A 21,325-nucleotide genomic window follows, 5' to 3' on the forward strand; every position below is an offset into this window, starting at 1 on the left:
TTAGAAAGACATAGATGGTCTTGGAGTAGTGTAAGGGAGCCACGAGGACCTCCCACCGGGTGCCACCACTAATGGAAGAGAGAGAGAACAGACCATTATTGGGGGAAGGGGGGGTGAATTCATAGGTCGGGAGAGGGAAAGAGTATAATGGATAATATATATTTGCTTTGGCTGAACCCCCTGGTATAGTCATCCGAAACCATGTCGCAAAGCGTTGAAGCCATAAAAAGGATCAGAGCAGAAAAGGAATTAAGACCGCCAAATTGGCTTGCCTACAGTCTTAATGCTTTCTCGGTGAAATGTACAGTCTCTGCATGCAATATTTTATTTAGCTAATAATTAACGCTGAAACCACACCAGCAATTATCACTTACCAGATTTGCTCCACAACTCTCTCTGGTATTTTACAGGTTCATTTCTACGTTTTTCAAACTCAAGGGAATTGTCCTGTGCAAAAGGGAAAACAAACATGTAAGTCCTTGTAAAACGCACAGAGGTCCTAGAATGGCATTTGAATAGATGGTTAAGCAGATTCTGCATTACAGAAACAATGCAACCCAAGGAAAGTTTCAAGTTACTGAATGTTGAAATGGCACCAGAGACCCTTAAATGCGATCAGCGACAATGCAGATATAATATTCTTAATTTAGCTGAAAGGGTGCATACCTGTGGCACGGTTCAGTAGCCCTTTGTGAATGTGTACATGAGCTCTTGGACTATGAATAAGCAGAAGTGAATGTGAGGAATATTCTGGTAGGTACAGTGGAATTTATTGCCCACAACGCCAGTTCATCTATAAAATAAAGCCTGTTGTGCCATCAAATGACAGTTACCCTTATTTCTATAGATCAGTTAAAATGAGAAGCTTATGTCATCAATGCAGTTTTTGAAATATGAAGACACAAAATTGTTCAGTTTGTGATGCATGCTCCTCTACCTACGGAAGCAGTGTCCAAAAGGGCACGTACAGGGAAATGGATGGGAATGTATTTATTTATGGCTTGCTTGTATGGTGGTATTGCTGGTATGTGGGAGCGGTGCACAGTGTAGTTCATCAACTTGTATCGAAGATTACTCTAAAACAAATAGCATGCTACTGTGTGCAAGTCCAGCAGCATTTTGATCTTGACTGTAAATCGGATTTAATGTCAGCCTCATATCCAGTTTGGTCTCTAAAGCCATTTAATATGAGCACTTCTCTCCATTGATCTTCTAAAAACTCAAATATGGATCTAAATAGCACAAGACAAAAACCCAATAAGCAAGGGCCCGACGTACATTCATTTCCTCCCAACTTAACCCCGGAGAATTCAAATAAGGTGGATGTTAACACGGGAAGTGCAATGTTATTAATTAACGTCAATCATGAATTGTATTCCTACAAAACTTGCTGTACCCGAATGCCGTGCAATCGCTGCACTGGCCTAGCTACAGGTCTTTCATTCGGTGCGCAGGGGCATAGAGTGCTATACAAAGTGCTCTGTATCAATAAGTAGGTCAGTAAACGTGGACGTACAATTGCTCTGTAATCTTTACTTGCAAAAACGCAACGGAGTAGTACTACACAATTCAGCAGGTATGCATCACAACTGAAGGTGAATCAATTGTGGCAAAATGTGCACGTTTGATAAGTTCAGCACCTATAAGATAATTATAAGACCTATTCAAATGCTCAAACAGAATAGTTGCAAAGGTGCTCATGAACCAGTAGTTGGGAGTGCCTACACTGTTTAGCGGGTGCATCCTCATCAAAAGGTAATCATTGTCGGATCGTACACCCGAGGCCAATTTTGCCGGCTCCATTAATGCCATTTGACAGTGTTGCAGTATTAAGTGCATGTTTCATCGTGTAGCTTTTTCAAAGAAGCGGGGGGAGGGCTTACGTAGTGGGAGCAAACACCTGCTCCATACCACTAAACCAAACAACCGCATGAACAGTTTCCTTTTCTTAATCCCATTTCAAACCCGTGGCGCAGGGACAATCCGGTGCAGTGCATGCATCTCGGCGAGGAGCGGGGATATGAATACAATCGGGCCATTCCTGTGCTTCCCCACGTAAATACATGAACAATTGTAAGGGTCTTTAAGTACTGGAGAAATGTGTCATGCCGTCACACGAAATGTACTCTGTCGTCACTAAAACTCTGCCGAATGTTGAGCCAAGACAGTTGTCAGCAGTGGATACAAGGCACGACCAGGCTCCGAGCTCCAGAGGCTTGCCACAGTGTGATCCACTGGTGGACACATTGACGCCGCTGCAGAGTCCTCCTACCTGCAACTTCGCCCGATTCTATAAAAGCAATCAGAAGCCGGTCCGATTCATAGAGGGTCTTCCTCGTGTATCCGAGTCTAAAACTGCTAGTAACTGTGGCAAAAATAAAGGCAACAACCAGTCTGTCACTGGCTCCACTTCTGCCGCGATTGCAGCACTGATAAATCAGGGTAATGCATTCATCAGCGAAGCTGAGGCCTTAATCAGTGGCTTTTCAAGTATTAGTACCCAGCGAGAGTCAAGCAGAATGCAACAAGCATTCTGATTGGATTCTCGGCCAGTAGCCAATGAGGACGCTCGAAGTGGGGCCATCCCTGCTCCGAGCCTCCACACCCCAGCCGGGGACTCGGCTAAGCTTTTTTTTTCCTTCCCTCCCTCCTCCCTACCCCACTTACCTTTTTGCTCCTGCGTCCCCGCTGGGGAATGATAGCAGGCTCCAGCAGTGTGGAGACTCGGAGCAGGCCATTCCCGCTCTGCGCCTCCACACGGCTGGAGGCGTCCATCGACCCCCAGCAGATGCAGGAACGTTTTTTTCTTCTTCCCCCTCCCTTACCGCCTCCCAACCCCACTTACCTTCTGCTTCTTTTTCTTCTTTCGGGAACGGACGCGCTGGGAACACTTGCGTTCCCAGCGCGTCCGCTCCCGATGGCCGCCATGGAAAGGGAAAACGGACTCAGTTTTCCCTTTCCATGGCAGCCATTTTCTTGGTCGTTTTTTTTTCTGTCCCGAAACACTGCACCGTTTCGGGACAGAAAAAAAATGCTTTTAGTGCCCTTGTCACGCACATAATGCAAGCCGGGGTACTAATAGCAATATGACCCTCGCGGCAGGGGCATTACCGACTCATGTAATGCCCCGGGGCCTTTGTTAAGGCCATCGCTTTGCTCGGGCCCAACTATGGGCCCCGGGGCATTACCCGAGTCGGTAATGGCCCCGCTGCTTGGGTCATATTGCTTAATTCTTGAACAAGTAGGTCAAGCTCGAGTCTTTTATCGCAGTCACAAAGAAAGATAAAAAGGGGGAGAATTGGAGATTGCAGAGAAAACATCTGCTAGAAAATGAAAGCCCTGAGCCCTCCATATGGAGAAGGTGAAGCACTGTCGATACCAGCAAAAGTGCAATTCCTCCCCAACCATGGCAGACACCCCTTCCAATATCACCAATACCACTCAACCTGTCTTGCATGCGCCCGCTGTCGCAAAGCTATTTACTCTTGGTCACAGTCGAGCTGCAGCCCCACCATGGCATTTCCCCAGACGCGGCAGATAGCGCCCTTTAACAGAATAGAATTCTGCATCCTTGCTTTTACTGGAACATAATAGGATTTGATCATTCTGGGCTGTTGCTCATCCCACTAGAAGAGCTGCAATGAAAGGGTCCATTTAATAAGTCACTGGTATAACCACAATGGAAAGTGGTCTCTCTGAGGCTATGAAGGATCTTAGTCGAAAGCAAACATTGAACAAACATTGAGCGAGTTTTGATCCGAAGCGGAATATTACACATGTATGTATGCGATAGATTTATATACGCACATCGAAAAGCGTGATATGAAGTTAAAGATGGCTCCTTTCTGCAAAAAACTATGTGCATTAATTGAACATGATTGGCCGTGCAGAACGTTGTGGCCAACATTGCTCAATGGAATCAGACCACCTCAACACACATTAAGAAGCTGTGGTCAAACTAAATGACCATGCCACTGGCAATTCCAAAAGTATGCTACTTCACACAGGTGAGAAGCCAGTCAAAATGTTCAAGGAATGCACTTTAAAAACAACAAATGTATCTGTCACTGCTAAACAAGGCAACAAACCCGGCATCACAAATATTTAAATAAACCAAAAGGTGGTGGCCCAGCAGCATAAAATGGGACGAAGCTGGAAAAAGAGCCGGGTTTATCCAGCAACATACATTGTATAAACTATTCAACAATGCACATGATCAAGGCACTGAAAGTAGCAAGAGTCCATAGGAAAGGAATTTCACTCCTTATTAAAGACATACGTTGGCTAACAGAAGAATGGGCGTTTTTTCCTATTCTACAGGTGTAAATAAGTCGATTAACAAGAGCCTGGTGAGAAACCATGACATTATAAATAAAGGTTCTAGCTCATAATTTGTTAGCCAAGAGGTATTGGCAAATTAATGCAGCACTCATCACCCACAGGTTCAAGTACTTAACTGAGAAGATCTGGAACTAAAGGACCAGTAGATCAATCACAAAAGGTCAGAAATTACATTGCTTCGCTGGTTATTCAGTAGAGTACAGAGGGCGACAAGGCTGTGCGTCTGGGGCTCTTCATATTAATCAAAGACCATTTGCCCTTCTCTCATACTACACAAAAACATGGAGAGCATAAAAGCTACCCATCCAACTAATTTGGCTAATAACCTGGTGTTGAACCTTGGGTGGATTAGAAGGTCAAGCATACTCGATTCCAAAAGTTCATACAGAATGACTTAAGACTTGGTCTCTTGAACCCTTTCATTAACCTGTTACCCTCTACAGGTCGGTGATTAAACAGGGTTTGAATTTGCCAGTAGCTGGGAGCCATCTAGCTCCTGGCTATAGCCAAGGGGAGCCTGGTTAGCTTGAACCCAACAGCTACCAGGAGCTACTTATGATTCCCCAGGCACATGGTGCCATTCAAACATAGCAATGTGATAGTGTGTAAATTATGGAATATATTTAAAGGAGAATAAAGAACATATCCAATGAACATTTAAAGGATTGTGTATATTTAATGGACAAAATAATATTTTGCATCTTGCACACAAGCTACATTTGCTGCGTGCTATGGACTGGCTGCTGGATCCCCAGAGGTAGTTGCTGCCTAACAAGCAATGGCAGATGCCCAGAGCTGCTCTTTGCTCCTGGTCAACAAACGTGAATTTCGATCGATGTTAACGCTCCTAAAATGGGCCTCAGTCAAACTAGCTGCACAAGTATCTATGGTTCATATGGAGTCTTGACATTTTGGGTTTAAAAAGAATTATACTGGGGAGGTCTCGACCATTTAGGTCGACAAACTGTACCAGAGACAGGGGTTAGCAGCAGTTATGGCACTATAATTAGTGCTGCATCAGAAGATCTATGCAACTCCAATATACATAGACATCTTCCAATTGTGAGATTTTAATACCCAGTGAGCCAGCGATGGTCCTAAATGGAGTACACGGAGGAAGGGGAAGCCTTAGGATACGCCATGTATTATTGAATTTAAAAACAAAATGCATGTCATGCCACGTCCGTTATACTACTTTGGTTACAGATTAACATTTTGATTATCAGAGGGTACGGAATAAATCATAACGTTGGAGGACGAGAACAATTAACTCAAAGCGCCTTGATACTGGATAAGAGGGGAGAGGCATCAGTTTGTAGTGTGATTTGGTGGCAAGGCTCTTGGGTCTGCAAAGGACATCTACAAAACCCAAGCGACTGCTGGTGCCTTATACAGCCGAGATCGGAGATGCAAGTAATATTCATGCTCTAGAAGCTAGGGAGAAGCAGTTCTTTTTCCCCCCCAGCTACCATTTAACCATATACCCAATGCATTTTAAGTGCTTTCTGGTAAAATCTAATTTAGGTGTGCTTTACATCTGTGCACCTGGCCTCCCTTGGCAGCTAGGCCGCATGGCGAGTTTGCCCGTTTGCCTTAATGGCACTCATCTCCCCCATCTATTCCAACAGTCGCTATCACTTATCCCTCCTCTCTCATGAAGTCTGGAAGAAAAACGTTTTTAAAAAGATATCTTGACTCTAATTCTGGCCTACCTATTGCCAACACCTACGTTCGTTAGTGCTACTTCCAGATAGACCATCACTGATAGCCTGTTCTCAGTTCCCTCTCCAGACGTAAGGACCTACCATTTGATCTCTACCCTCTTCACCCATTAAAAGGCGGCACTAGATGGGAAGAGGATCCAAGGTTGGACTCATTTGTCCCAAATTGTAATAAATCATTATTCGAAAAAAATAATAATCTGTCTTCACAGATTACTCAGGAATTTAAGATTGAAAATGTTCTTGGATACTGGGTATGGAGTCAACTAGCTCTGAAGATATTTTATGTCCTAAGAGCGTCTTTGATCCACATATCCAGAATTCAATCTGGAGTTTATTTGAAAAAAATTGTATTGAATGACCTTAACAGAATCAACTACCAGAGAACAACCCCCTTGAACTTCAAGAATAGCTAACTGGAACATATAGAAACATTAGCGAAGGATGAAGAACTCAATCAAACCAGCCAATAAAGGGGGTGCCATTGTCGTAATGGACACAGCATACTACACAAACAAATGCCTGGAACTACTCAATGACGATACTACCTACACTAGGGTAGATGGCGACCCAGTCCATAGAATTAAGATCTTCATGGAGAAAGCTGCTGACCATGCCCATGAAAACGAATGGATTAGTGGGAAGACTTGCCAATTTCTACTTAACACAACCTATAACACCAGTATTTTACAGCCTACCGAAAATACCCAAGGACTGTGCTAACCCACTTCTAACACCAATAGTAGCTTGGACCATCCACTTGCCATATATGTGGACCGACTGCAGCAACCACTAATACAGAAAATAACACTGTATCTCAAGGATACAACAGACTTCTTGAATTGCCTCAAGGAAATAACAGCTTTGAGCTCCGAGTGCATTTTGTTCAGCATGTATGTCTGCAGTTTGTATACATCCATTCCTCATGACGAAGGCATAGGTTGAGTAGAATTGCTTCTTTTGAACTCACCTCAAATAAGGGATAACCAACATTTTGTCCTTGAACTATTAAATTTCATACTAAACAGATACTTTCGATTCCAAAGCAATTACTATATTCAGTCATCAGGAACATCTTTGAGTCCCAGCAATGGCCCCAGTATACGCTAGCACATTCATGTGCAAGTTTGAACAGCATTTTGTACTAGACCACCCCATTTGGTCCACAAAAACTCTTGTGTGGAAGCGCTTTATAGATGACATTTTTGGGATTTGGTGTGGCTCAAGAGAAGAACTAGGACAGTTCTTAGATTATCTCAACTCAGTACACCACAAAATCAAATTATGGAAACCGGGACACCATTTTTACACTTCCTTAATGTTAGTCTGGAAATTAAGGAAGGCAGGATCTCCACGACCAATTACCATAAGCCCACGGATGCCAATAACCTCCTGCACTATACGAGCTTTCACCCAAGACCAATGCTTAAAAGTTTACCCTATAGCCAGATGCTAAAACTAAAAGGGATCATTTCAGATCAAGCTAGCCTTCACTCAGAATGCTCCTTACTAGTTGACACATTTCAAACAAGGGGATACCCCGGAAACATACTGGATGAAGCCAGGAGGAGAACAAATGACATCACCAAGGACCAAATGCTAAACAAGGACAAGGAAACTCCACTTCTATACATCTCTAAACTTTCACAACAGAGTTTAAGTGAGCAAGACTATTAGAAAACATTGGGGCATTCTCCAAAATGACCCCACCTTGCTTATATTATTCCCATGAGCACCGACGATGGCTTTTAAAAAAGGACAGTATCTGAGAGACAGATTGGTAAGAGCTGAAAGGACGGCCAAAGAAAGACAACTCCCGTTGAAGACAAAGAAAAAGCTATGTTTCCCTGTTTAAACTGTACACATTGCAATAATGCGATTAAAGGGGACACGATAACCCAGCCTCAAACAGGCAAGAAGACTTTGCTACCTGCCTCTCTTCAGGCGCCATCTACTCCATCAAATGCCCCTGTGGTAAGCTTTACATAGGCCAAACAACAAGACCTGTCAAAGACAGGTGGTCTGAACATAAATCCACAATAAGATGTAAAAACATTAGATAATAATAAATCACCTGCAGCAAGACATTTTTTAGAACATTAACATACCATTGCTCAGATGGTCAAACGACCACGAATGGGCAGGGATTATCAATCCCTTCTGTCTGAAAGAGAAATATTGGATTCACCTTCTAGACACTACACCCCAGGGGACTCAATGAAGAATTCTCTCTCAATCGTTTTATATAAGGACATACAGAAGGGTTGTTCCTGGATTGAGGCCAGAATTTGTAGTTACACACCATACACAGAACATACAAGTTAGATTTTAGTATGGATGCCGGAATTGTCTAATCATTGTAAATATATAATTGTTTCTAGCAGACATATGCAAAAATGAATAGTAAAAATCCCTAGTAAGATAAATTGCTTTTTCTCCTTGATTGTAATGGCATCTAATCATGATCTCGGACTTCAGTGAAACCATCGTCAGGAAGAATACTTTATATCTAACATTTACTGTTCAAGTTGATTATGCATCATACTTGTCCGACATATCTGGTTTAGTGAGCCCACATTCCTCATCTCACTTCACATTTTACTTCTCCATTATATGCTCGTTGGTTCTCCACAAAGTAACTTCATGAGAGAGTTTCTCTTAAGACCAAGCCCATTGCCTATGGAACTTTGAACCATAGCTGGTCCTATTGTAGACAATAGAGTGGATATATTAGTCCTTCGAGTAAAGCCAGATGACACATGGACACAGTAAAAACCCTAATAAGAGGACCATTTGTCTCCTAGATTCCTGATCAATAACACTTCTCTATGACAACTATGTCCCTGAATATGTCTGCTTAGGGCACCCTAACATGATGCATGTAAAATGAGATTCCACATTGTGTATATACCTCTACATGTCAGAGTAAACCACATTACCTTTAAGTGTATACTTTGTGGTATATACTTTGCGGTGGAATAAGGTAGAATAAATTTGGATGCGAATGCACTGGGAATATATCTTTGGTAATCAGATGGTAGTTTGTTTTCTTACATACCAGCATCTCTCCGATTATCTCCTTTATTTAGGAGATAATGAACTCATTACTGTACATTACGCCGCTTTGAGATGTTTAAATCCACTCCAAGATGGGCGCTTAGTGTCTAAAGTACTAGTCCCTCTTCGATGCCCACTCTACTCGAAGTCTTCATGACTTGCACAAGATGACGGATTACTTTCACCAATACGGACATCCGTTCCCTTGGTTAAAGACCCCGCCCATCTAGCAGAATCACTGGAAAGAGCTTCCATTTAACTCCTCAGGTAGACCCTTATCCTGTACCCATGTGACACGATTATGCATTTATGCACCCAATAGCATTAGGATCACTGCGACTTTAGCGTTTAGAAAATATACATTGATTGGGTTGCCACCCTCCCGGCCACACGCTGAGGCATTCAGCAGACTGTACACAGCCGACTGCTAAAATAGCGTCTGCAGATGTGAGCACTGTGGATGAGTGTTTTGTACATAAACGCTTAAGTATGCTTATATTTTGATCACACTAACTCGTGTAAAGTACACTTATGTAGGATCCATTAACTTCCACAGTGACCCTGAGATATCACGCGGTGATCAATAGCAATATGAAGTTTGATAGTCTCTGCAGTTAATGGAGCACCGTAGACTCATGTAACTGGAAACAATACGCCCTGCAGTGAGTATCACTTATCAATTTCACGTTTAATTATGCTCCCCCATTTCTCTCCAGCCGATATATTCTCAGAAATAGATTCTGGTACACCAGTTGATGTATCCATTGCCTCTAGTCTATGGGCTTTGGACCTCTGAACATGATGGGAACAGCGTAGCTGACTCATAACCCCTTTGGACCTACTTCCGAGCCTTGTCATCCACATCCATTTCTTCTACGCTGTCACAACATATGTCCCAATGTCCACTCAGAGGTAGCTACATCACCTTATCTGGTATTTGAATTTAACTGGGTCACCAGTTTCTATTATTCTGCATCTCTGTATTCCTTAATTGGACAATCCGTCCCTTTGTATGTTCTTCACGCCATGAAATCCGCAACTCGATGTTATATTTACTATAGAGTATTTCTTAGCCAGATATTATTCTCTTGCATGTAAATATCCAATTCCGAATGGCTGTATGTAACATACCTATTGTGTCCTTTTTATGTGATATTTCTGCACAGTCCAACTAGGCCTTATGAAGAGGAATTTCCTCGAAACGCATCAGCTGTTCAAATTTGACTAGTGGATATACTTTGCATGGACACTCTTTACGATTAAACTGCTTTGTTTTAGAGCACTTGTCTGTTTAATTGATCAGGAACTTGTACATGGAAATTTTGCATGAATGAAAATTTGACAACCATTACTTGAATTACCGACCGCCCTATGGGCGGCACCATATAGTGTGCAGGGGACAGGAGGATTCCAACTCTTTCTTGTATACAGGGGAGGCTTTGGGTCAGGGCCCCATTCCCCCCCCTGCACCTTTAATTTCTGAAACTAGCAATGATGTACCTTAAAGAATTATTAATAGAACTAAAAAGGTGTGCACCTGTAACCCCATTTTGCACTAGAAGGGAAGTACTCTTGATGCATGTCTCAGCCTCTAGGGTGTCTCCCGCTCTCCCTCTCAGAAAGGGCCGATTACCTCCTCTAATCTGACCTCTAAACTCCTCCTCCAGATTTCAAACATCCACCTCGACTACACTGTTCCGTGATCTCTGTACCTCTCACCCGCACTATTCTCCCCTCCAGCCCTACCCACTCTGCTGGACTCACTCTTTATGCCTTCATCCCCGATCTCCAGTTCTCCAACCCTCTCACTACCCCCTCTCTCCTGGTCTGACCACTCTCCTCTCCTGGGATCGCTTGGCCCCATGACCAAGCCTCCACCAACACTACCAGCCTCCTTCGTTGGTCATCCGACTTGATGAAACGGGCATCAGTTGCGTATGCCTCCACCTTATCCCCTCCTTCTTTTGATTCTCTCATACGGACTCTGCCCATGCCAATCTTCATATTGCCATCATTAACACTCATAACATTCTTGACCCAGTCATGAAGATCCACCCAAAATTTGCCTCTAAGCGCAACAGCTGGTACGACTCTGATCTAGCCGCTCTGAGACACAAGTACAGATTTGCTGAACGGAAGTGGCAACCTTCGGGCTCAACCTCTGAAAAAAACTGGCCTTTCGACTACTCCAAAGGCAATACTGTTGCTCTATCCACTCCAAGAAGAGGGCCCACATCCAGGCCCGTATTTCTGAAGCCTGTAACACAACTGAACTTCATCAAAATCTGGAAGGAACTAGCCAAACCATCTTCAGGCTCCACCTCACCTCTTCCATCTCAGGCACTCTGTACTGCACTAGCCACCCTGCCTCCCTTCCCTTCTTCCTTGGCTTTTCTTCCTACCCCACCCACTCTCCTCCTCCTTACCGATTACAATGATGAGATCTCTAGAGTAGTCTGCTCTGTGAAGGCGTCCCAACTGGTGTCCCCGTGCCTCCAGAACTATTTAGGAGAACATCTCCCTCATGCCAGCTCTTGCTGACTTCTGCAACCACTCCTTTGCATCTGGATCTGTCCCTTCTCTCAAGCACTCCTTTGTGCACCCCCTCCTAAATAAGCCTTCAGCCGAACCCTTGTGTCCGGCCAACTACCACCCCCTCTAGTCGACACCCTTCCTTCGGAAACGCTGGAGAAGTTGGTTTTCATCGCATCGAGCTTGTTGGTGGTTTACATTAGTATCAATCTGGATTCCAAGCATTCTGATGCACAGAAACTGTTCTCCTGAACACCCGTTAAGAACTGCTCGCTAATCTTGACTCTCCTGCTGTTCTCACCCCCCCTTGACACAGTCAACTATTATATCCTCATAAAGCAGCTCCAAGATGCTCTTGGTATCTCAGACTGGGCACTGGATTGGTTGACCTCCCTTACGGACCACCCTTCCCAGGTGCTCCTGGGCTCCTTCACCTCCTCCACCGCCACTCTCCACATGTGGTGTTCCCCAGGGCTCCATTATCTCGCCTTGGCTTTCCAACATCTACTGTGCACCTCTTGCTCACTTGATCTCAGCCTTCTCTCCTCATTTCCAGTTTTAAGCAGATGACACTCTAAGATCCCCTCTTCCTCCTCCTCTATCATCACCTCCCTCTCCTTGCAGAGGCCAGAAACCTTGGGTCATCTTCAACTCCTCCCCTCCTTTACTCCTCACATCTTGGAATTTGCCAAGGTGGCCCACTTTAAACTTCACCTCCTTAGAGGCATTCTCCTTTTCCTCACCTTCCCCCAGAAGCTCAATGTCTCTAGAGCTCTGGTCCTCTCTCCAGGGTAGATTAATGTAACCAGCCCCCCCCCCCCCATATAAGGTGCATATCAGACCTTTTTGTGCACAGAAATCTTGTCAATATTTCCCTTTTAATTCTTCCTTGCGTACCACTACACAGGCTATTTACGGCATCACACTCATAAATCATGGAGCTCACTGGCGACAGCCAGGCTTGCAGCAGCTTGCAAATCCACTCTTTATTTTTGCAATCCAAAGAAGCAACTGGGATGAGTCCTGGTCGGTTGAATTTTTTTAACACACTCCTCTGTTAAGGATTCTATCAAGATAATACTTCCTGAGTAATGTAAAATGGAATTTGTTTTGTTCACTTTATTCAACTGCTTGCATTTTGTAGGTTAGTGTGTAATTAAAGCATCTTGATTCATGAACATGCTTTTCACTTTGCTTTAGGGCACATGTAGTACTGCATAAAATGAAAGTGGTCTTAAAGGGCTGCATTCTGCTTCATTTTCCTCAATCTTAATCCGCTTTAATAGGCAGCGCAGTATGGGCATTTCATATTTTGTTTTCTTTTCTTTTCATCACAGAAGCACATTAATTGCATTTAATGGCTTGGGCTTCTTGACCTCTTGAAGTTTTAGAAAAGCCTCCCAGCAAGCAGCCATTTGGCTTTTGCAAGAAGGAAAAACTGTTGGTGTTCTATATGAAGATGTGTTTTTTTGTCTTAGTGTTTGTGTTTGCATGCATGAAAGGGCACTATACACTGTTTGTTTTCTTAGAGAGCAACAAATAGCTAGGCATGTGGTCTGAACTTTAACTCCCTTTCTGACCACCCACCTCAAGCAGGTATAATGGATACAGGTAGAAGCGGTGCTGTATATATTTTCAGTGACAGATTGTACTGTAGCTTTGAACAGGACATGCTATATATTCAGGCTATACACATGTCATGGCGCAATTCCAAATATTCACAGCAAGGCTGATTGCATCATGCTCATATTTCTTAACAGGACTTCTATGTTTTGGGACAGTACCTGAATTTCTTAACAGAGCTGCTGTTAAGAAAGCACAAACATATGTTGCATTTTCTGCAGCAAGCTATAGTGCTGAGCAAGAACAGTGCTTGAGCTCTTCCCACCAACCTCCAACAGTGTGAGACAATGGCATTGCAGTCATACAATCTCTTCTGCTCGGTCTTGCACTTCAAAACTTCTGCTTCTCCCATGTCCGATTACTGAGTGCCACTGCCAAATATTGAGCACATTTCAAAGCCTCGTTATGAATCTCCTGGCTCATGTAGGATAGTTCAAACAGGCTTAGAGCTTTTGACACGCCATTTAGGTGAGGCACGTCTCACATGGAACTGCCAGTGCCCTAACCCTACGTGCCTTTCAGTGTCAATAGCCTGTTGGGAAAGGCAGCTCAGTGTAGATTGTTTAACCGGTTAGTTAAAATCCTGTCAATAGGTGTATTAATCAGTCTGCATCAGAGGTAAACATTTAAGATGCAGGTAACATTCAATTGTAACAGAGTTGACTTAACTTTCGCCTTATCAAAAAGAGTACTAAATGTTCAGTGATTCACAACGCACACATCAGGGCTGCTATGCCTGCGATTGCTCAGAACACCACTATTTGGGGCAGCTAGGCTTGCAATGGCTCAGAACACAGCTCATATGGGCTCTCATACTTGTAATGGCATACAATGTCTGTAAAGCATTTGCATTCAAGCAACTGCTGCATCTGGTCAGACAAACCTCAATTCCCAGCCTAAAGATAATCAAAAGAAGTAGCAACTACAACCGAGAAAATGAAAAAAAAAAAACAGCCAGAGTAATGACATGAGAGAGGAAGAGGGGTTATATCAACCGATACCGCGAGATATAGGAGGGAAACAGCAACAATAGAATGCAGAGATGGGAAAGGCAGAGTGAGAGAAACAGACCGCAAAATGTGGCATAGCAGCACTTAAGGGTGAGAGGCCGGGCATCGGAAAGTGAGCGACAGGGGAAACAGTAGCAAAGGGAAGGAGAGATTGAGCAAAAACATGGAGTTGACATAGGCAGGTAGTGCCAGGCAGCAACAGTATGCCCGAGAGCCAGAGAAGTGATACTAGTAGAGATGGACTTGATTTATGTGCAACTAGCTGACATCTGTAGTAGCTCTTCAGAGTTTGCGCTCAAGCATCATGAATACAAAGCTGGCTAGTATGCATCTACAAGGTTCTTGTGTGGGAAAAATGTTTTCCAAAAAGGTGCAAAAAATGTAGAACCAGTTGAAATACAGCTGTTTTGTCACTAATGTTTTTGAAAAAAGTTAATTTTACGCACAAACTGGATTGGGTCAGGAACTTTTTACTCTTGCAAAGGAGGAAACGCATTATTCCGCTATTGAAATTGGATTTACTCTCCAACTCTAAAAATTGAGAGTAAAATACTCACTCCAAAATCCTATCCGGAGCTCAGACGGCAACAGCCTCTTCCTAAACCTGCCTCTTTTCGCTCTGTCTCGCATTTACCCGTTGCCTCCCCAACCGGCACCTCTGGCACTTCCTCCCCTAGGGAACCCTAATAGCACTTACCCCTCTCCCCCGTCCTCTTCTATTTTCACTGCACTTGCATGCCCCGAATGCCACAAGGCCCAGTAGGATCTCTGCTGTCACTCCCATTGTTCATTTGCTCCCTTGTGGCGCTTTGAAACCCTGTCTTGTTGTATAAGCGCCTTACACATTGCCAATAAATAAAAATTAGTATTCTGCATCTTAAAAAATAAAGGAAACTATAAGACACAGAACTGCAAAATAGAACAAAAAACGGCGGGGATTAAATTCTGGGGTTCCATGTGTTAACATCCCTGCAAAAATAGTCATTTTTGCGGTGATAAAAGAAATGGAACCTGCGGGGGACACGGCGAAAATATATATTATATATATATATATATATATATATATATATATATATATATACACACACACATATACACACACACACACACAGCGATATATTACCCGATACCAATCCTGGGCAACAAGAGCAGAAAGTGAATTGTTAGAGCACTTTGACTAAACAGCCTGTTGCTTGCCAAAAACTATCGTTTGGTAAAGGTGCATACTTCCCACGAGCAGTGCAAGCCATTCGAAAAGGCACAAGTTGCAGCATAAATTGTGATGGCTCAGCAGTCGGTATTCAATTATGCCCCTCACAAATGATATTCACTGGTGTGGAATTGTGCCCAAACAGCTTTGGTTAGTTAGAACTTGCAAAGCACGATATAATATGCCGATCACACGAATTTCAATTGCGCTGAGCGACTGAAACATGCTAAAAGAATATGGGTCCATGATAGAAGCTCATTTAGATCAAGGACACATGAGCTTCATGCCAGATTCTGCAAGGTTCTAAGCACAGAAATAATTGCTTAAAATAATTACCCAATTAAAAACTGGTACTTAAATTTAACAATCATGTAAGAATTAAGGGCAGAGTTTGAAGCTGTGGCTCGGACACAAAAATCATGGTAGGATTTTACACTGCCAGGGGATTCCTGGATGCCCATCGAAGCAGCAGCTTTAGAAGGGAGCTCCTGCCTACCACCAAGGCTGATCCTGTGACCGGTTGAATTTCACTATTTGCTGTTCCACAATGACCAGCAAGAAACCTCAAATCCAAAAAGCCTTAAGTAACCACTGATATGCCTCTGGATGGTAAAAATAAGGGACGAAACTCCATGCCCATTGGACGTTATGCCCTTTTTGAAGCGAGTAACAGATGTTAGCAAGATATAGATTACCCATACTGATCTGTTGGGTTAGGTCTATCCTTGGAGGTAGAGAGGAGATGGGAGTTTGGAAAGCGAGATCTCTGAAAACCTGACAAGATGCAACGAATTTAGGGAAAAGATGAACGAGCTACAGAGGAGAAACACTTTGCTAGAGAGTAAATGCAGGATTAACAACTGGTGCCTCCCTGGAGGTCCCTGAATGGAGTGGTCCAGTCGATTTAGCATTTACAGTTTAACCAGAATGCTTGGGAAATAGACCTGATGCAAGGAGGACTATGCATTACACCAGAGTGCAGAACTAATTTTCCGAATTTGTGCTCCCGAAAGCGGGGTGGGGGATGGTGGCTGAACATCATTATTACGGCATCGGAATCATTAACAGGTTTCCCCAGATTTCTCCCAAGGATGTCGTGGCTCAAAGGAAGGCCAAGAAGATTGCCAGGGACATGAAATCGAGTTGTCCTCCTGAAACCTGCAAAATTGAAGCTCTCCCTACCATGGCGGGGGGGGGGGGTCATCCAAATGACAAGACCCTTTAAAGGCCTGTGTTCGGCTCAAATTAATGCACGAAGAGACCGCATTTGAACCTTTTGACACTGACACATATTGGTGCTGTGTGGGTTATCGGGATAGATCACATTTCACCTACGGATGGCAGGTTTCCGAACTTCCTAGAGCCGTGGGCAACAGATTTGTCCTCGACCACCCCACCCCCGCCACCCACCCCCCCAAAAATCCCCCTACCAATTATCTCCAACTTTTTAAGGCGGCTGAACCAGCACAAGCAGCCTACACATCCAGTGCCTGCCTTTCTGGAAATCTGACGTCATGGCGCCATCACATACAACTGTCTGTAACGCCAAAAGGGCAGACTCGGGATGGGTGGGGGAAAGAGTAATAATGAAACAGGAATTAGAGGACAGGGCGAGCAGGCCACCTTTCACTGGCTTCTGAACTCCCTTAAATAATGTGAGTGAAGCCCCTAGAACTGAAGCAGGGCATAACAACCTGCCCTTGTATTGCAAACTTTGAACTATTAACCACAACCCCATTACATTTTGTTTACTTTCATTGCAAAAATACAGTTTTGTCATTCATATGCAATTTTGGTGCCCTCCAAAACTGGAAAACGTCACGTCTAAAATCCTGGCCAGCTCGCTAGTAAGCCTGCAGAAATGTCCCTGCTGAGACGAATGATCGGCGGCGGCACTCGTACTTTAACTCTGAATTGGCTCGCCTCTGCATCGAGACTTTCACTCACAATCTCAGAACAAAAATAGAACCGATAATGTATGACGCAATGCCTCCATTTAGGCCACACAAACGCGCGAAGTGGTGAACCGATAGGGGTTGTAACCAGGAAACACAAAGCAAGAATCCGCTCTTTTTTGGGATATGACCGTATTGATTGATACCATACGTGGAGATCAATTTTCCTGCTGTACACATCTTCCCCTTTATACTTTCAGAAAAGCAGCAAGCCCCCCCCCTTCTAGCTCTTCCCAAACACCCCCTTTTAGGGATGCCCAGTTCTTACGCCGAACAGTCAGTTCAAAGGCCGTGGCAAACTTTCCCCGAACACATTGCTTCATTCAGAGTCCTCTGATCGGGATACACATGCTGAACCCCGGAAAAGACTTGCTCAACAGCATAAAATACAAACCTTTTCTAAAGCAGCACAAAACACCCCTGTGCTCTAGCAGAGTTCCAACCCTACTTATGGCGATGAGAACACGCAAAGAAAAAACAATCTTCCTCGTCCCACATCTTGTTAACCACCAGGTGCATCTGTCCCAATTTCACCACCAGAGACTCAACTTAAGGCTAACAAGATGATCCCTCCATGCAGTAGTACAGGTGTCATGTATGGCAGATTTCACTGATGTGATGGGCCAGCACAATGTTACAGAGGTTAGACAGAATCTAGACTAAAATCAGAATTACAAGCGACTATTCCCTAAGGTGACATTCCATAACTGCTTTAAAAGCTCATCTGTCTTTGCTCATCTCTGCCACAGAGCAGCATCCCACCCCTTGCTCCTCTTTTGCATTCTGTCTGCAACTCAGTCAGGGAGCCAACCAGGCACACAGAGGGCTAACTCTCATAAAAAGGCACACCCTTTTGTTTCAAAGTAAAACCGGGCTAAAACCGGTTCTCCAGCAGTCAATACTGTTAATGCCCACCCCCCCCCCAACCCCACCAAAGTCGGGCGCCTGAAGGATGGGATAAGCCCTTAAGGCCTCCCACAACCTTGTGGGCTGTCTACTTGGGCCCGTGGCCAAGTACAAAGGCGGCAGAACCCACAGGAAAAGGGTGCAAGGGTGTTAAGTGATGGCAGGTGTACGGGGCCACCCCCACGGCTGCAACACACTACATGACCTGTCAACTCCATAAGACAAGGTGAGGAGGCGTGACAGGGAGGGGTCGGGCATTAGAAGTGTCAACACCTCAATACGAATGTTAACCAGTCCAGCTCTCCCATTGCTTCTACCCATTCCCACTCACGCCACATCACTATGGCAGCCGTAATTGTCGATATGGACAATGGCCCCCATGCCCTCCTTACTACCACAAAGCGCATTTGCTCAACCAAAAAAATATAAAAATAAAAATGTTCAACAAAAAAAAAGGGAAATCAGGACCGTCAAGCACAAGTTGTCAGAACTGTTTATACCAGTCTCTAACCCGTGTAGCTCCAAGGCACAGACAGCAAAGCCTGATAAAGATCTCGGGTGATGCATATAACTGGAATAAGGCGATTAACCACTTCCCGGAAATCACCCTGGATATTCGATCGAATTGTCTCAGGAGGATAGCTCAGGGGCGATGCGCTTGCCTTGGAAGCAATACGACACGGAGCAACACAGGTTCGATCCCCGGGTTCACGCTTAGAAACTTCTAGGTATGCATGTGCATTATAAATAACCCATCATATCAGAGGATAACTTCCGTTTGAAATGGAAAAAGAAAAGACTATGAAGAGATGGCACAGAGCAGGTGCTAGATTACCCTGCAGTTACCCCCCCCCCACTTGCAGACCCACCCACCTGAGGGGGCCCGATCTGGGAAAAGAAAACTCAGAGGGCCATGAGCCAACAGCCCCCATATCTGCAGCTCCAACTGTAATTGTTTTCTCCCCCGCAAGTTCCACCCCCACATCTATAATAATGAGGAATCATGTACAAAACTTGGCCTCAGCACCAATGACCCTGGCACTATCACCACTGCCCCAAAGTCTGCAATACTTACTTCAGATGATACCAAGATGCGACACCCTTAAATGCCGCGTCCAGCCTCCCTGAAAAAGGGTCGGCAGGGAGAGGGCCCTCACCTCCTGGTGACAGTTGCCCAATACCATTGAGAGGCCCTGATTTTTTTAAATATATATCTACACACACACCTACATTTTAACTCCCCTTGGTTCCCATCTCCACCAATGTTCCAAGTTGAGGTGGCTCCATCACCGGGTTGTAAATGATCCCTTGTCCTCACTGCACTGATGGCTTTGAAGAGACTGCTAATGCTAGTCCTGGAAGATCTTCGAGGCTCCGATGTTTTGGGGGAGCTCCATCTAAGCACTGAGGTCAATACAAGAGTGCCCTAGCCAGCAGCTGAGAAATTCCACTGCACCCCGATGATGGGTGTAACTCAGACCGACATGTCTGGGAATAATATTGGCTATACTGGTTACACTGATGCGATACCCAAAAGCCCAAACCCCGGGATTTGCCTGGAAAATAATAACTTGCAGCATACATTTTTACAATCACAGCGGGATGACAGTGGGAAAGACGTTTCTGGGGTCAGGACCACACTCGGTGGGGCTGGTGATGGGGATCCCAGAGTGGTTCGAAAACACTGTTAGTCATAGTGCTTTAAGAACCCAAACAGAAGTTGGAGGGCGTGACCTGTAAAGGGAGGGTTCCTGCATAGAATTCCCAAAAGTACTGGTGATTAGCCTGAATCTAGAGAATCCCTGCCCAACAAGTGCACACATTGGTTTAGAACAGTGTAGGAATGTGGTTTGCTAATTAGAGAGGATATTACAAGCTGCAGAAAAATAGGCCATAAAGTGGGGGTTTGGGCGGAGTACCTTCGATTCCATTTGTATTGAATTAAGGCAACAAAGAGTAGCCACTGGTATACTAGGAATTGGAATGAGATGCTGCCCATTGTCTTGCAGCACAATTGAAATGAGTGCATACCCCTATTATAGCAATGTTTCCATTACAGGAACTAGGTCTCAGTACCCACCGCTCACTGAAGCCAATATAGTGCAATTGGGGAAAAGATTTGAGGGAGCCATAAATGGAAGTGAGATGGTTGCCTATAAGGTCAACTGAGCAGATTCAAATGGACCCTTAGGCCATGTCATCAGGATGTGCCCTGGGGTTGTAAGCAAGGCAGATATTGCAATACGGCCTGGATGTTGGTCGACAAACTAACAAATTATTACGGAATATGAGTTTTTCTTCTAGGTTTCTGATGTATGTTTGTACTTTGATGGCCTTACGGCTGAATAAAGTTAAACTGAAATGAAACTGAAGAGCCCCAAGGGTAGCCGGGAGTTCATGAAGTACGGACATGACCAGAAGGCAATATTCATAGACTAAGCTCAAGGTCAGATTATCTGGGTGAAGGAAATCAACACGCCCAGCACCCTTTAAGTTAAGTGGAGGATTCATGTTAATGTTAAAGGCGTTTATATTGCACACTGTCATCAATGGAATTGGTGCCCAGGCGGTTCTGCAAACAAGAAGGTGGGTTTGGTTAGTCAGGTGAAGAGGGAGTAGGAAAGGGAGAGAAGTGGTGTGTGTGCTGTTGGCAGCTTCAGTTTGGTTTTCATTGTGCGCCGAGCGTTGGTGTGAATATTGGACCGATGTGAGCCCGTGCTGTTTACGTGTTTGTTGTTGCATTGTGGCGACTGTATCAAAGTTACAGATGTTGTAGTGTGCAAGACTGTCACCCACAAGAAAGTGAAGGTTTGAGTGAAGTTTAAAAGCCAACCTTATTTTATTGCATAAAGGTAAAGAAAAAGAAAAAACCGACAATCAAGGGTGGGGAATATTTAAATTAAGAAACTATGACAAAGTGCTCCATACAAACTGTATAATTACAAGAATCGGAGCAAGTTATCTGAATGA

At 44.3% G+C, this 21,325-nt stretch overlaps 1 protein-coding gene across 1 annotated transcript in view; it reads right to left on the minus strand.

The window, feature by feature from the left end:
• The window catches only part of RSL24D1 (ribosomal L24 domain containing 1), a 59,646-nt gene that overhangs the window by 18,560 nt on the left and 19,761 nt on the right, over window positions 1-21,325 (minus strand). Inside the window, exon 3 of the mRNA XM_069624857.1 lies at window positions 375-447. Within this exon, the coding sequence (XP_069480958.1) occupies window positions 375-447 (73 nt within the window). The remainder of the gene's footprint in view (window positions 1-374; window positions 448-21,325) is intronic.

Source organism: Ambystoma mexicanum, chromosome 11 (genome assembly GCF_040938575.1).
Source record: "Ambystoma mexicanum isolate Mex_15411 chromosome 11, UKY_AmexF1_1, whole genome shotgun sequence".
Classification (NCBI taxonomy): domain Eukaryota; kingdom Metazoa; phylum Chordata; class Amphibia; order Caudata; family Ambystomatidae; genus Ambystoma; species Ambystoma mexicanum.